A 16,954-nucleotide genomic window follows, 5' to 3' on the forward strand; every position below is an offset into this window, starting at 1 on the left:
AAATCCTAGAGTGATGCATGTGAATATTCACAGAGATGGAGAGTTTGCATGTATGGTTTAAAATGTTATTGGCTTAACCTTAGGCTTGCTAGGTTGTGGGATCTGAGGAAATTCAGACAAAACCATGGGGTTGACCCTTCTGCATGCCAAGCCTGGAAGACGGCTGAGTGTGTTGGTTCTTAAGCTGAAGCAAGGAAACCTGGTAAAGTCACCTAGGTATCTCTGTAAACAAAACTAACCACACCTCTTTATTTCGCTAGAAAATTAATATCATATGTTTGCAAATTTATGCTGCTCAAATCTGCACACCTTAAAAAAAAAACACAAAAAATTCTAATTGGACAAGTTTGTGCTAACTTGCTATACTTGCACTGAAAAACCTCATGTTACATTCACCAGAAGAACAAAAATTTTCTCTTTACAGTCGTTTCCTTTTAGACTGACACATATGATCATATGGAACTTGGAGTTCTGCAATATCTTTCTATGAGTATATTTCTCAGAAACGTAAAGCATGCTATCTAGGCCACGGCTCATTATGAAAAGTATGTTTGGCTGTCTTAAAGAATGTAAGTGTTCCATCTTAATATCATTTCTAACTGATGAGGAACCTCACACTTGGAATGTGCTGCAAGACTTCTGCTTTACTGTCTTCTCTTTGCATCTCCATTTTTCTTGCATTTCCCATTTCTCCGACATCTGCAGTGATGCTCTCTGCAGACCTCCAGAGGGAAAAGCCAAGTATTTACAAAGGACACACAGTTTGCCTGCCTTCAAAGGGCTATTCTTCCACTCTTCCCAGAAGGTAGAAGTTCTGTGAAGCAGCTGCATTTCTTTGGTTACCGACAATGTTTTGATGTGAGGTAGTAAAATATATTTACAGAATAGTCTTGTGTGGTATTATTTATTAGGGGACCAAAATAGTCTTGATGCATTTTGTTCTCAGTTATGTTTACAGAACACCTACTGCTTCCTGCTTTCTTTTCCCTCGGGGAGAAAGGGATGCGAGTTAGCTTCTTTATGGTTACTCAAGAAAGAGCATTAAAAATTTCAGCTCAGGACAAGTGAAAGAATAAAACCTCCAGAGATCCATCATGGACATATGGATACAGCCTTCTGTAGGCCACAGCTGTTGAAGGAGCTGATGGAAGCCAGGAGTGCACAGTAGTACAGCTCTGCGTAATGTAATGTGATAACTTGCACATGGGCTATGGGCCACACGAACATCTAGTTAAGTAACTGTTCAAGTGGGATGCACCTTGTTGCTATAGTAGCTGCACTTGTCTGCCACATGCTGAGTAATTGAGTGTAAATTAGTATGATTAAATACAGTCTCAAAAATTATTCTCACTTTCACAGGGGCTCCTTTACTCTTCCTGGAAAATGAGAACAGAAGGCTATCTAGTACCACTGCCATGAGTCAATTTTGCTGTCCTTCATTTCTAATCAGAAGATCAAAAGGCCAGAGCTGTGTTACTCACAGGAATGCCAGGTTTGCCCGCCTGACCCGTTGCTCCTTTCTTCCCTGTGGGCCCCTAAAAGTTACAGATACTTGGGTTACAAAACACCGTCCTCCAAGAAGATCTGAAAATTGATTTTCCTCGCTGGTACAAATGTCCACATTGCCTCACTTTGGGGTGGAGGTAGCAGAAAGTTTTTCAATAATTTAACACATTTCCCACCAGAAAACCACACCAGCACAGAAAATATGCTCTTGCAGTACTTTCAGTACCTTTCAAAAATGGAAATCATTAAAAACTGGCAATGTTGATGCACTGAGTATGGAAAGGAGTACTAGAAAAGAGTAGCATCACAAATAGGAACATTGTTTCTATCTAAAATGTAGACAGAAGACAAAAACTACATAAAATCACTCTATTTTGGCTTGATCTAGTAATCTTCAGTTTGAGACATCTGAGTGATGCTGACAGGAGATCCAGCAGGCAAACACCAATGCAGAAATGCTCAGATTGGGTCAAAAAGATCTGAGAATTCTGTTTATATCACATTCTTCATTGAATGTAAATATCTAAAACTTGTCACAAAATTTAGAAAGTACTCATTAATTACAACATATGCATGAATTTTATCCTAACTCTCAAAGATATAACCACTCAGACAACGCAAATGAGAATATGTCAATTGAGCAGAAAAGAGCTCCCAAGATTTTTTTGATGTTACATTTAACAGTGTTCTTAAAGCAAAAGCTATATTAAGTTACTATGCTGTAATATTACATAACATGCAGTAAAGTGAAAAAATAGCATTATAATTATATATTTTTGAAATGATTAATAAAAATATGATTTAGTTAGCAAAATTATGTCCTATTCCTTAACATCTTTAAGTTAATGAAGGCATACATAACATATTCAAAAAAATTTCTATTGTTTTAAAATAGTGGAATGCATATAAAGTAAATACAGATGATTCAGCATTGCATTCTATGGGATTGTCTTTTTTAGACTTTTGGTTTGCTCCAGGTTGCCTACTTATAAACGGCAGTTTTAATTTGAAAGGTATTTCCAACACAAAGAATACGTTCCCTAAGGGAAAGGCAGAGGAATGACCAATTTTATCCTGTGATGCATGCAGTTTCTTAAAGGCAATATATCCTGGTACATGGTTAGGGCACATGCTGATAGTGCTTTTACATCACACTTCCTTTTTATTGCTCCCCATTCCCCACTTGGTGTAGATTCTGGTATTCACCTAGGACTTTTTGAAACATTAACAACTGTCTATGAAACTTTTCAGGCAAAACATCTCATTTAATTTCCAAAATGAATTTGTATTATAATTGTATTGTATTATACATAAAATAGTTTTGGCAACTTCCAATGAACCATCACAGTTAACTATTATTTCTAAAGGAAAAAGACTTTGTGTTTTATTTTTATCTGGACTTGCTCTGCCTCTGCTACTCTTAAGCAAATTCCTTATTTCCGAGTGACAATTCAGTGCAAGAGGCTTCATTTATAAATCAGACTGGCAAAATCCTGGTTGTTGTCCAAACCTTGTCACAAAAACTCCAGGGTATAATTGATTATCACTGAAGTATTTCCAAAAGAGCCTCTCAAATGCTTTACACAACCCAAAGCAAAACTACTTATTTATCAAATAAAACATATCTAATAAGATTATTATACAGCTTTCCCATATATACTTTTATTGCCCCTGCACGTATGAAAAAGCAAGGCAAATACTGAATTTCCTTACAGAAATTTCCTTACAGAATTCCCTTACAAAGAAGCCTTACAGAACGAGAAAAAATGTGAGCAGTTTCCATGCTGCTGTCAGTCAGTTACAAAAGTTTCTTACAAGCTTACTATTTGCAAAAAAAAAAAAATAAAAATCCCAGTAGTTTCAAAAGAGAATGCAAAAATAAAAATTGATTCTTTTCAGGGAAAGGCAAGATGCCACTAATGGATGCTGTCATATCAACACCAAGACATGACACAAGCATCTGAAAAGAACCAAAATATGCCTGCAAGGGAGAGAACACTGTGATCTCTGTGCAGGTGGCTACTGCCAGATGTAGATGCAGCCACAAGAACTGCTGGAACTTCAGTGAGCACCAGGCACAGCACTGCCACCACTGCAGACTGGGTGTCTCACACACACTGCTGAGCCCCTGATGAACAGGCTCTTACAGACTTAGATCAGTGTGATAAAAAACATTTGGTTAACATTTAGCAACAAGTTTGGCCTAAATCTACAGAACAGCTTGCATGCAAATTTCTAATAACAGACTGCAATAAATCTGCATAAGGCATCAATCAAACCATAGTGGTAGATAATGATGCAAAATTAAGCGGGGTTCAACTTCAGAGTGCTGGTTAAAGATGCTGAAGACTTCATAGGATGTGCAACATGAGAACAGGTGATGGAGAGCCCTAGCCTTCTCATGACACTAGAATATAAAGGCAAATATTATGTAATCTGTAAGAGTATCCATCAGAACTCATGTTTTACTCTGAAAAGTTCTTGTATGTATCAAACACCTACACTTTTTTTTCCCTTCAGTGATGGAGAATAAACAAGAAAAGCAAATTCCATTTAAATGCTTTTTCTTTTTTATTTTATTACTGTTTTTCCACTTACTTCTGAACCTCTTTCTCCTTTCAGTCCTTGCTCTCCCAGTTCACCTGGCTCTCCCTTTGGAAAGAACACATTAAATAAGCAAATAACATCATTTGAACACAAATGAAAGTGTAATTCCAACAACCAATAAAGAAACCTCACTTCTCAAAACACTTACTGGAGGCCCCTGTTGTCCAATTGGTCCTCTAAGCCCTGGAAGACCTATATGACCCTGGGAAGCAGAAAATATAATATATTGTAATATAAATAAATCAGGGTAACACGCTCAATATGCTACAGATCTGCTTGTAAAGCACATCCTGGGAGGTGTTGAGTGGCCCCAGCTTGACTGATTTCATTTGCATAAAGTATGCTCAGCTCTCCTGAGATGAGACCTTAGGGAGCTTTTCTTTTTTAAACTCGTTATTTCAAACTCACTCAAGAGGAATATATATGTCTGTATTTTAAACATTTCTGCATTTTCATGAGCATAGTCTATATTTGGTTCTTTGATTTATTACGATGCCTATCTTCACTGTGCAACTTAAACAGGATATTCCAAGCACTGTTTTATATTTCACCAGACAAATAGAAAGAGTTACTATCCTTTTCTGTTTGCTGAAAGACTGTATACAACTAATGAATGTTAGAATTAGAGAATAATTTAGGCTGGAAAGGATCTTATCCAGAGCAACTAAGCTCAAGAAAGACCATCAGGCTGTCTAGGACCGTTGCCTAGTTGGGTTTAAAGCACCTCCTAGGAGTCACTTTTTTAAAAAAGTGTTTTCTTGTGTTCAGATGGAACATTTCACTTGTCTCAATTTGTGTCCATTGCCTGTCACTGCACACTACCGAGATGAGTTTGTCATCTTCATCCTCATTCCTTCCCATTAGGTATTTATACACACCAAGATTCCCTGCCCAAGTTTTCTTTTCTCCAGGTGGAAGTGCCCTTGCTCTGCCAGCTTCTCCTCACAGGAAAGACGCTCCAGTGTGTACTAAGAACACATCACTGCAGTGAGGCATCAGCACATGCATCTTTGTGCACGTGTGGGAGATGACGATACTTTTGCTGCATGAGTCTGCATGTATGAACACCAGCAATGTTCAAATGGAAAGTATTAAAAAGCAAGAGGTATTACCTTGTAGCCCTCATCACCAGGTTCTCCTCTATCTCCACGTTCCCCAGTGGGCCCCTGTAAAAAAGAGAAAAGAACACAGTGCAGCAGCTGAACTGAAATGCAGCAAAATGAAGAAGAATCTGACCAAGCAGACTGAATGGAAGACTCAAAATATTATGTTTAGCTTGTCTAAAGGAATAAATATTTTTTTCCTGAAAAAATTCACTGCAGTCAGACAGAAAGCATCTAAAATATTTTCTAATATTTGAAGAAGTAATAATTCTTCTAATATGAAGAAGTTAAAGTAGCTCTCATGTAGGCAAAAACAAAATAGGAACACTGAGCTCATCAGAAATTCTGATACATATGTATATTCCATGGTATCAGAATTACGAATCTCATGAATGATCACACTTTGTTTTCAAGGAATACAAGGAAAACTCTTGTGCGATTTCCGTAAGACAGCACATGGTAAATGAGGTTGTCTTTCACAATGGCTTGCTACACTCAGAATTTGCTTCAATTCTGAAGTTCATCCTAATAAGGAGGCAATGTCAATCCCTCAAGCTACTTCTCAGAAATTATAACTGAGCAGGAGTATTATTGGCATTATTAACGGCATTATTTCTTGACTGACAGTTCTTACAGCTGCATTCTGCCACCTTAGTATCCCAGCTTCAGGGAAAGCCCCTTGCTCTAAACCCACAGAAGAAATAGGATTTCCCCCTCAAATTTAATTCTCATGGCAACAAATTTACCAAACGTCATTCAGAGGAAAAAATAGCGGAATAAGGAATTATGCCCGCAGAAAGTAAGACTGGCCAAGACTTTGACAATTAGCACTCTTCAGATGAAATAAGGTCAGCCTTTTTGTGTCTGAAGTAAAAACACATTAAAAAAAACTTGGTGAGGCATAGATAACTGGAGTGTATCAATCGGAAATGAACAAATTGGCCAGGTCCATCAATATGTACTATATGCAACTGATTCTATACCCTCCAAAGTTTTGGCATGTTCATGGCATGTTTCTCCTTAGGGGAATCCGCAAAGTGAAAAGACCTTGCTTGCAATGTTTGAGGAATCAGCTCAGCTACAAGAGAATCAACAAAAGCCTCCTCTTATGCATTTCCAAAATTAAAACAAAAACCTGGCCCAGGCTGTCTTTAGTCACACCTGGGTCTTATAGTCCCTGCTTTTTGGGAAGTGAGGTACAAATATAAAGGTTAATCTGAAAAGATGTAGGCTGTAAGCATTGCTTCTAGCACAAAGCCATAATAAGACTTGGAGACTGCATTTAATTTTTGGATGTGCTCCTGGTTACTGCAAAGAGACACCTCACATACAAACTTACTAAACATAAGGTTACAAAATGCAGCTACTTCTCTGAGTCTGTTAAAATAGCTTTGCAGTGATAATGAAGTCAGTCAAAACATTCTGGCTAGTAAAGCAATTAGGTATAATTCAGTATAAATACAGGGGATTAAAATAATGATTCAAAATGCACTGATCTAAACACAGGCTGAAGGCACTCACATAATTAAACACAAGGCACAATCTCAAGCAGGAAAGAGTACATGGTGGCATTTTTCAGAGTGCGTTTATCAATGGAAAAAACCATTACTCTACAATTTTGCACAAAGAGGGTACTGACTCCTTAGAAAGTGATAAGAAGTCTCAGAAAGCTCTCACTGTCTCTTGTTTTGAAGCACTAATATAATTTTTTTGAGAAACAAAGACCTACTGGTTCACCTATGGGCCCAGGTGGTCCAAGTACTGTACTGTCTTCTCCTGGGTAACCCTAAAATAAAGGTAAACATTAAATACTTGTACTTGTAAGTTCAAGATTTTCTGTAATTCATACATGTTCAAATGTAGTAATACATCAGAAAGCATACTGTATAGATGCTACTAGTGAGTATGATGCTTTTGGTTTTAAACAGTAGAAGTGGTAACACTGTTACAACATGCATCATCTTTTTAAGAAGCAAATATAGGACTAAAAACCTAAGTATTTGCTCTGTTCTCAAAAGCATCTGTTAAAGGAGTATTTGAACATTGTCCATGTTCTTAGGAATGGAGGAGTAGAATATTTGAACCAGAGTAAAAAATACAAATTTCTTCTAATGTCTTAAGAAATGTACTTAACATACACAAATGAGTGCCCAGAAAACTCCAGCAATCAGCCTGAACAGGCTTATACTATTTCTTATTTTAAATATGAAGTGATCATCATCTAAAGCAATAGGAAAATCAGTTACGTATTCCAACGTATTTAATACAAAGAGACACATATTTTCAATATTATTACAGGTGTTGGAAAGTGGACTGAACCGGATTTTCAGAAGCATCAAAAGCATCAAAGCAAGCTAAACTAGCTCTCAACAATTTTGTTTTTAGATACTGTTTCTGAACACCTTCTTGGAAGCCAATTATAAAATCCTCAGTAACTGCCTATTAGCAGTATTCATTGCAAAACTGGCCCTAACATTAGGACACATTTGTCTGCCTGGTGCAACTGTAAACAAATCTTTATGAAGGGAATCTCTATACCTTCCTGGGGCCACAGGGTCTTCACTTGGCATGCAAACTTGTTTTCAGGGTTCAAGGGCTTAAAAGAACAGTGAATTTAACACTAAAAAACCAAACTGGGGCAATTTCCTGTCCCTAACATCTTATATTAAGCATCATAATTGGACCTTCAGCAAAATCCATGAGAGTACTCACAAGCTTAAGGTTGAGTGAATGCTACTCAGTTCCCACACTGATTATCCCTATCAGCAGTACTTATTGAGGGCAGCGGTGCTATCTGATACGATAAAGTATGTTTTTTTAAACAATGGATAGCTTGTTTTTTGAAACCTGAAACATTTCAACAACAAAGCAGAACTCTGCCTCTGCAAGATCTGTTTCTCCACTTCGTAATTCTTTGCATATTCTCTCACAACACTGAATAAATGGTGGCTTTTGCTGCATGCTGTGGAAAGCAGTGAATGTGCAGCAATATTTCCTCTTTTGTGGTTATCTAAACCTTAAGAAAGAATAATCCATCTTCATACCTTTTCTCCTTTGGGTCCGGGGGGCCCTGGAGGCCCTGCGGGACCTTGGTGACCCTAAAGAATGAAAGAAAACAAAAATTAGTTCCAATGCAAATAATTAAAGAAATAATTAATTCCAAACTTTTGTTTAGCTACTTGTTGCCATTATTTTTGGCTGCTTGCTAATAATGCTGCATAATGATGCGGGACAAAATTAAGGGGCACTGGCAGGAAACTTATTGTGTGCAGGAAAATCTGTGCACACAATGGGAAGCCAAGGGTTGATGTCAAACAAGGGCTTGATGCATGTCAAGGGAGCTGGGCTTGATCTTCAGGGCTAGGGCCAAAGATGGAACTTTCTGTTTAGAGTAGACACAGCAGTCTGGTCTGTAAGAGGAAGATACAATGCATATATGAAGGCCATCAGAGAACAGCAATTTTTATTCAGTGAATGCCACAATATCTTTATATCCTTCGGCTAACCTCATTCAATCAATGGTTCTGTTAATGAAAGGGAAACTGCCTGACCAGATGGTAAACAGAGGTAGTGGCTTGCTTAATTCTCTTTGTAATGAATAGTCATAGTAATTTTATGGGAACTTTATTAACAAATAGAGCGGAAAGCACTGGAAAAACAAAGAAAGGTTTCAAATCTGATACAAAAAAAATGACTGCTAGTGAACTTGCTGACAATGCTTAATGCTTACACTTCTAAGTAGAAAATCAGGTGTGATGCAAATATATGTATCTGACACAGAAAACATTTGTATATTTTACAGAAAGACTCCACATGATATGTGAAACTATTCAGAGCACCAGAGCTGCACAGAGGTGTGAGTGCACATGAATTCAGTCAAAAACTCACCCCATAACCTGGAATGCCTAGCTCTCCTCCTGGTCCCATTCCTCCAGGATGTCCCTGACAAATGCAATAATCAGTGATAGAAAAATGAGCTTCCTTTTAGAATATTGCAGCCATATAAACATTACAAATTCATCTTCAGACACTGATACTTGAGAACCATGGATTATCTCCTTGTTACTTTTAACTTAATTTGTTCATAATAATTAAGATCAAAAGGATCTGAGGCTTTCAGAACTGTGGAAGAACTTCATGTGTTCAAGAAACAGTGCTGCACTCCATGGACTCACTGGACCCTAGAGCTGTGATTTAGATACATATTGGATGCATTTGGTTTTGCATTTGCCATCACACAATGTGAAGTATGCATGGAGAGCTTGTGATGAGTTCATAATGTTAGTAGAAATATCCTTAAATCAGTTAACTGTAGATTAGACACCCATTCAATAGGGATATAGCAGACTTCATCCAAAATGCTGTGTTTTGGCCATAACTAAGGCTTTATTTATGTAATAGCAAAGCCCATGATTTCAGTTCTTGGTGTCAGAAAGGTTTAAGAAACAGTAACATAAGTGAAGATGCATCTTAACTGTGGATATGTGTACTCTGTGGCATACCCTGCCATCCTGCTCTCTGATTGCCAGATCAAAAACCCAATGAGAGCGAAGATGACTTTCTGCTGATCCATGAGTTTCTGTCTGGACAGGTGCATAGGTCTCATTCTAACACCAGAAGCCCAGGGAACACATTGGCAGCCAGGGGTTGCGAAGGACTTCTAAGTAGCATAAACACCACCTACATCTCCAGCTACAGCTTTTGCTATTTATACATGGTACATCTGCGACTTCCCTTCATTGGTGGAGAGACAGGACTGCTAAACCACAAATGCATGAGCTCTTAAATAAGCGTACATACATACCAAGGGGCCTCGAGTTCCTCTTGCACCTTTAGGACCAGTTTTTCCAGGTTGACCAGAATCACCAGAAGGACCAATTTCTCCAGGAGGGCCAAGCTGCCCTTTTTCCCCCTGTTGGTGTTATTTTATTAAAAATAATTAGAGACTGATACTACATTTCAAATGCAGCTTCTGCCTAATCAAAGTGAATAACAGCTCTATTTAAGAGGAATATTACATTTATATGTTGTTTACTGTAGTTCTTAGAAAGCCTGAATCCAGAACTCTGTAGGAAAAGAAGTCTACTAAACCCTGTCTTTTTTGTTTAGCCAGAGCTGAACTGTTTTTATAGCATCAGAAGCTGTTCTGATTTGCACATCCTGATTCAAATTTAATATTCCTAAGGTCCCAAATGCTATCAATCACAAAATAATGATTACAATTTCTATGTCTAACAATAAAAAAAAGTCACTTGAGAAGTGAAAGAAAACAGGCACGGACTTAGGTTGCATATTTTACCATCAGGCTGCAGTAAGAAATTATCAACATATAAAACCTACTGACGTCTTTCAGAGTGCTGATTGGCATTCATCCATGTCAAGGAACTAAGTGGAATTATTCTGTAGTGTAAATTCAAGTTTCAGACAAAAGTAACAGAATTTGGGAAGATGAAAAGTAGTACCTTCTTTCCCAAACGGCCTCTCTGACCTGGGTTTCCTGGTCTTCCTTCAGGACCCTATAGATTTATGAGGGAGGCAAAAATAAATGATTGAGAAAGGCCCTGGAAACATGTTTAAACTGTGCTCCAAACTGGATAACTAAGCAGGCTTTTGTTATAAAGAGAGGTGGGAGGAAAAATCTCATTAACTGTTGCTATGAGGAAGTTAGTGTGGCTGTTTCAAGTTACAGCAGAAATAAATGGGGAAACATTAGGGTTCACTTATCAAATCAGTGAAAATGAACTGGACAACAACAACAACAACAAAAAAGACAAACACTAAAACACAATAAATCTTGCCCAGACAGAAAGCATTATTTCAGGAATAAAGTCGCTTCTGGATTTAGAGAAATGCAATGCACAGTTACTACTTAAGAAAACCTTGGGGTTATCAAGTGCCAAGAGCAAAGCCCTGACAAAATCTGCTGCAGAAGAGAGACCTAGCTCAGTGCATGGTGGGGCACTTCCACTGCCAGCCCCATGGTGGTTGTGTAAGTGGGTGTGCTGTGTGTAGACAAGGGCTGCCACAGAGCTACAACCTCACTGCCCTCTGGGTCACTTCAAAAAATGACCCCTGGAAAGGGCTGGAAGTGTCCAGTGAAAATTGGTCTCAATTTATTCAATAGCTCTGTGAAGGTGAGGAGGTAATTTAGCTTTAGTTTTGAGAAAGGTGAGATACACATACAACATTTTTAAAAATATGGTGGTGATGAGCCAGAGTAAGTAGAGTTCAAACAGAATAGTGAAGCTAATTTGTTGCTTCATTAGCTTCTGGTTAAGGAAAATGTAATGTTAATCTCACCCCCAGTAAAACTCCCAAAAAGGAAATTGATTTCCTTGTTTAGACCAGGATGTTGTGATCTGTCCACATGTCTAGAATGAGGTCAAGTCAATACTGTGATACAAACACCCCAGATGCTGGGGAAGATGAATGGGGAGAGTGGCAGTTCTGCAACTACATTTGGAACAGAAACGTGAAAATTACACTGCTAACCACATCCTCCCAAACTCTGAATCACCAGACCTGCCTGTCTCACTGAGGCGCAGCAGTGTTGTTTGATGTTGTTTACTCTATACAAGTATAATTACATTCAAAGCAAATCTGTCAGGGCTGAGATATTTTATGATTGTTTTAGTGTACAAAACATTCTTGCTTCTGCTGAATTGTCAATCCAAAAAAAAAAAAAAAAAAAAAAAAGAAAAAAAGAAAAAAAGTCATGGTGATATTATTGTGCCAGAAACATCAATTTTTCTGCGTGCACCCTAAGCTGTGACAGTTGAAAAGCGCGTTTTCTTCCTTCACTAGAAGAGTTGTTTGCTATGAAGAGCCTAGGAATAAAGAAAGCAGATTGTAGTTCTGAGGCTGAGGATAGAAAGAACAGTGCTCACAGCTGGTGACAGCTGGCCCTCCAAACTGCTGCTTACTCATAATCCATCATCACATAAGAGCTACAGTGAAGACAGACAGGGGATTGTGAATGAATTTTGGGAGAGGAGATCTGATGTCCAACTTGAGGCTACATAGTCGCTTTAGAAGCTGTGCTCCAAAAGATTCGTTTACACTAAGTAGTTGCATAAAACTTCAGCAAAACAGATTAGATGAATGGATTGTAGCTGCTAGGCATGATGCCAGAACAAACAGCAAACTGATCTAACAGTGTTAACTGTGGATCCCTTGGTTCATTTGCTATTTCACTTATGTGTGCATGCTGCCATTTCTTTCCGTTTGTCATCTCTAGCAATTGGTGATATTGTGATATGTCTATTTAATTCTTTTCACAGGAGGACCAAAATCTAGTTAGTAAAGGAATAAGTGCTTTTTAAGAACAAAAAGAATTTCATTATCCCATTCTTCCTCCTTTTTTTTTCTTTAATTTATTGTATATACCTTATTGCAGGCCCACTAACAAGGTAAGAAAAGAAGGCTCAGCAAAGCACTGAAGCATCAACTGAAGAAGGGCTGCCTGGCATGACAGTCCCTCTCTTCTGGAAGTCAGCTTCGGTATGAGTTGGGGCAGCATTCATAATAATGTCTTTACATCACTTTGACAGCAGCGTAGAAAGCCCACTGCTAGGAAAGGCAGACTACCCTCCCATGGCAACTGATCACAGATCAGCAGTAGGTGGTGCTTAGATTATGTGATACCTACTACGATGTGATACTTCTTTTAAGTAACTTTTGAACTGCTCCTTGAATCTTAACAAAGAAGGCCCTATAATCCACACCAAAACTTCAAGAAATCCTGTGCTGTTGATGTCTGTGCTGCAGTAATGTTGTAAATAAAGACACCTTGATGTCTTTATAAATACATCACTTCTTCTAGATAAGTTAGTCTTAGTCGCTGCTGTTGTTGTTAAGGTATATAAAGTTAAGCATATATTTGGTGAGAATATTAGCATAGAATATTCAATTGGAGCCCACCTTTGTGCTCAAAGTTCTGGAGCTTCATTATTTACAGTGCTCAAAATGGTAATTATTTTCCCTAAAGAATTTCTAATCTAAACTAAAAACTAAACAGCCCTGTGACAGTAAGCAAACCCATTAGTAGGGAAAGATACAAAGAAATGACAGAACTATTTGTGATTGTATATGCATCCAGGCAGACTCTTTGGGCATTTTTTTAAATTTAGAGAGTGATTGAATTCTGTGAAATTACCCACAGTCTCCACATTAAGGTGAGGATAGGATCTGACAACAGAAGGCTGTCAGCAAAGACCTCAATTGAGAAAATCCAGGCTGTGTGTCGTATGTGTTGAGGTAACAAGAGTGAGGAGTTAGTGTCTACTGAGAAGTCCCAGATTTAAAATGGGGAAAACATTTGTCTCTCTAAAATCCCAAACTACATAGAAAGGGTAGACAAGCTAATTTAAAGATGGTAATCTCTCAGTGAAAAGGAAAACAAAACAAAAATAAGTAAGCAAAATTTTAAAAAAATTATTAAAAAGCAAATGAAAAAAAAAGCCCACTTAATATTGAAAACACTTACTGGAATACCCATTATGCCAGGTTCCCCAGAGGGTCCAACATTTCCTGGTGTTCCCATCTCTCCTTTTTCACCAGCTTCTCCATGAAGTCCCTGTTCTCCAGGATCTCCCTAAAGCAACACAAAAAATCTTTCATCAAGTTACAGCTCCAAAACTTATTCTTGAGAAAAGAGAATTCTAAATCTTCAAGTTCAACCAAAGAAAACAAACAAAAATGAAAAAAAAATACCCACCACCACAACAAAAAAAAGTCCACAAAGCAAAACAAAACAGAAAACTACCATACAAGAACTAGTGGGAGTCTTTCAGTCAAGGCTCCAAGCTAAGGTAAAGCCTTTTCTACAGCTAATTCACAAACTCATTCAACAGCCAGGTCTTGCCTCAACCATCTCCTACTACTGTGAAGGTGTAACATCCCCTGTCCTTGCACCTCTCATAGTCCCTGTCACAGTATTGATCTGATGCAGAGAGTGAAGCATTGGGCTTGCTCTGTCTGGCACGATGTTCACAAGTGAAATAAGTTGCACTGAGTTCTTCACTTTGAGTTCCTCTGCCTAGCCATTCAGTTTTGCAGAGCAGGTCTGTGCCATTTAGGGCTTTCCATGGTAAAATTACATGCACTCAAATGGGCTCTGCTGAGTTTGTGTAATAGAGAGTGGGGATATCTGGGCGTTTAAATTAATAACTGCTTTACATCTGCTAAAAAAAATGAACCTACCTTTGGGCCATCTCTTCCCTGTACACCATCCTCTCCTGGAGGTCCTGGTTCACCCTTACAAAAAGGAACAGTTAAAAAGAAAATTATTGCCACTGACTGAAATTTTCCACACTTCTTTCTGCCTTGGTTTTACAAACATTTATTATCATTTTGGACTTTCTGGGTGATGGACAACTTTTATGGTGCTGTGACAGTTTATTTTGCCTTCATTTTTCACTTATTTACTGTGACAGTTACAGCCTTGTGAACCCGGAGCACCAATAACCAGAAAAAACAACCAGCAATAGAAAAACAAGACAAGGCTGATATAACAATCAATATTTGGCCACTGGCACTGAGATTGCTCAGTTTTGGAGTACAGAACAGGTAATTACAGTAACTTCAAAAATACACCTATCCTGTCCTAGATTTCTATGCTTCTGTGGATAACTACTGTGTTGGTATGTTCAGTGATTCAGTGTAGGACCGTGGAAAACCTCATTTACCATCAGTAACCACACCATGACATTTTAGAATGTTTGCCTTTCTTATGGCCTGATCTCGAAAGACAGCGGCACCTTACAACTTTTGATGCAGATAGTAGAAAAGCAAAGGTGACCTGCCCTCTACTAATAACATGGTATTTCAGTCATAGAAGTATGGTAAGGTATGGAACTTCCATGTGGTCTAGTATGAGAAATTACTCTTCAACAGCAACAGATGTAATTGTAGAATGCAACATGCTGGAGATTTTGGCCAGGAGGAATAGATGACAGCGAGGAGCTAATGGGACATTACAGCAGCTCAGTGGGAAGGCTTAAGCTTAAAAGGATACAATTTACATTCTTTTACAAGTGACCTGGATAAAAATCTGTCTGCAGCACTTGAAAAGACTTTTTCATCCTTCAAAGGTAGGCAACTATTTGGGTCACATGAAAAAGGCAAGAAAGACATACGGAAGGAATAAGAAGATGTACAAGTGTTTGCTGAAATCAAGTGCTGATTGAACTCATTCAGCACAGTACCAGAAGCAAATCACCTGCATGAGATGGTGATACACAGAAGTACCCTTCTCTGTTTCTGCAACAAAGTTCCATTATTTTGCCTAACTGCTACAGAGAATTACTGTCATCTTAACATCTGGGATGGACATCTTCGGATTTAGCTTCCTGCTGAAACCTGTCATATCTCAGTGGCACCTAGAAATATTTCAGCATTATAATCCATGCTCTTTTTAACTTGCCACAGCATTGCAAATGTTCTCTTAAATGATATATTAAAATACTTATTAAATTATTTTCATAAATGAAAAATTTCTGACATGTTTGTAATGTATTTTCCTTTTTGGAGGAACATTCACGCTGATTGCTCACCCTTAAGCCTTGGTCACCAGCTTCTCCAGCCTTCCCAGCAGGCCCAGTGTCTCCCTGAAATGTCACAAGAGAATTAAGTCAATGGATGGCAAGGGACAACATTTCTAACAGTGATGAAGTTTACATGAAGACAATGCAGTCATTATGACAATACTTCTTAATGGCTCACATCCCGTATCACTCTCTGCTTGGCTAATGAGTCAAATTGCTCCGATTTGCTTATATGGAAACTGAAAAAATTTAAATAGCCCAACAGGATATTTTCAGCATTTACCTTTGTGCCTGGTTCTCCCTGCAGTCCAGGTTCTCCTTCAGGGCCAGGAGGTCCCTGCATGGTACAGGAGCTACTATTACACATGGTCATTAGTAATTTTGCAACTACCAAATAATACAGCCAAAATACAAGCATAAATATGAAATGAGACACATGGAAAACTGCATGTCTGAATAATTTAAATAAGAAAACACAGTTGTTTGGTCTTCCTGGAGACTGACAGAAGGAAAGTACTGGGGATTTTAGAACTGTACCAGAGACAAATAGATTGTGAAGACACAGCAGCACCACTAAGCTTGCAACTTTCACCATAAATTACCAGCAAGCTGAATAATCTACCTTTTGCAAATCTTACTGACAACTCTGTCACTGTTTTGGCCTGGATCCAAGTAGATACAGTCTTTGGAAAACAAATACAGAGGTTTTTAGATTACTTCTTCTAGAATTTATATTTAAACCTTTAAAAAAAAATATTTTCAACAGGCAGTCAGAAGACTGGGTTCTGGGTGATTGGGAAAGCGCACTTCTCTGAATAAGCCAAATCCTTCAAGTCTCAAGTGACCTCACCCTTCAGCTACTTTATGGCAAATATAGCTAATGCATTCTGTCATATTTCTTTCAAAGAGTTATTAAAAACAAAGTAAAAAATAGAAGCAAAAATTAGCAAGAAGACTGGCTGCAGCTGCCTTTCTTCATCTACTATTTGCAAAAACTTATGATTAATATCGTTCCAGTTGCAAACTCCCACTCTTGGATAAGCTGTCTAACTGCAAGGAGGATGTTTCTCGTTTCTCTTGAATGCTGATTGCTATAGATGTCGTGACCACATGCCTGACAACACTTCACAACAGAAAGAGGTACTTATTTTGGAAAGCCTATCAATAAGAGAGGCTCTCAACAGCTCATGGTAT

General features: G+C 38.2%; 1 protein-coding gene across 1 annotated transcript in view; it reads right to left on the reverse strand.

The window, feature by feature from the left end:
- The window catches only part of COL24A1 (collagen type XXIV alpha 1 chain), a 118,310-nt gene that overhangs the window by 19,052 nt on the left and 82,304 nt on the right, over window positions 1–16,954 (reverse strand). Inside the window, exons 34-46 of the mRNA XM_048943929.1 lie at window positions 16,044–16,097; window positions 15,770–15,823; window positions 14,418–14,471; window positions 13,702–13,809; window positions 10,679–10,732; window positions 10,021–10,128; window positions 9,105–9,158; window positions 8,261–8,314; window positions 6,946–7,002; window positions 5,226–5,279; window positions 4,262–4,315; window positions 4,105–4,158; window positions 1,482–1,535 (exon numbers count right to left, since the gene is read on the reverse strand). Of these exons, the coding sequence (XP_048799886.1) occupies window positions 1,482–1,535; window positions 4,105–4,158; window positions 4,262–4,315; window positions 5,226–5,279; window positions 6,946–7,002; window positions 8,261–8,314; window positions 9,105–9,158; window positions 10,021–10,128; window positions 10,679–10,732; window positions 13,702–13,809; window positions 14,418–14,471; window positions 15,770–15,823; window positions 16,044–16,097 (813 nt within the window). The remainder of the gene's footprint in view (window positions 1–1,481; window positions 1,536–4,104; window positions 4,159–4,261; window positions 4,316–5,225; window positions 5,280–6,945; window positions 7,003–8,260; window positions 8,315–9,104; window positions 9,159–10,020; window positions 10,129–10,678; window positions 10,733–13,701; window positions 13,810–14,417; window positions 14,472–15,769; window positions 15,824–16,043; window positions 16,098–16,954) is intronic.

This window comes from Lagopus muta, chromosome 5 (genome assembly GCF_023343835.1).
Source record: "Lagopus muta isolate bLagMut1 chromosome 5, bLagMut1 primary, whole genome shotgun sequence".
Lineage (NCBI taxonomy): Eukaryota > Metazoa > Chordata > Aves > Galliformes > Phasianidae > Lagopus > Lagopus muta.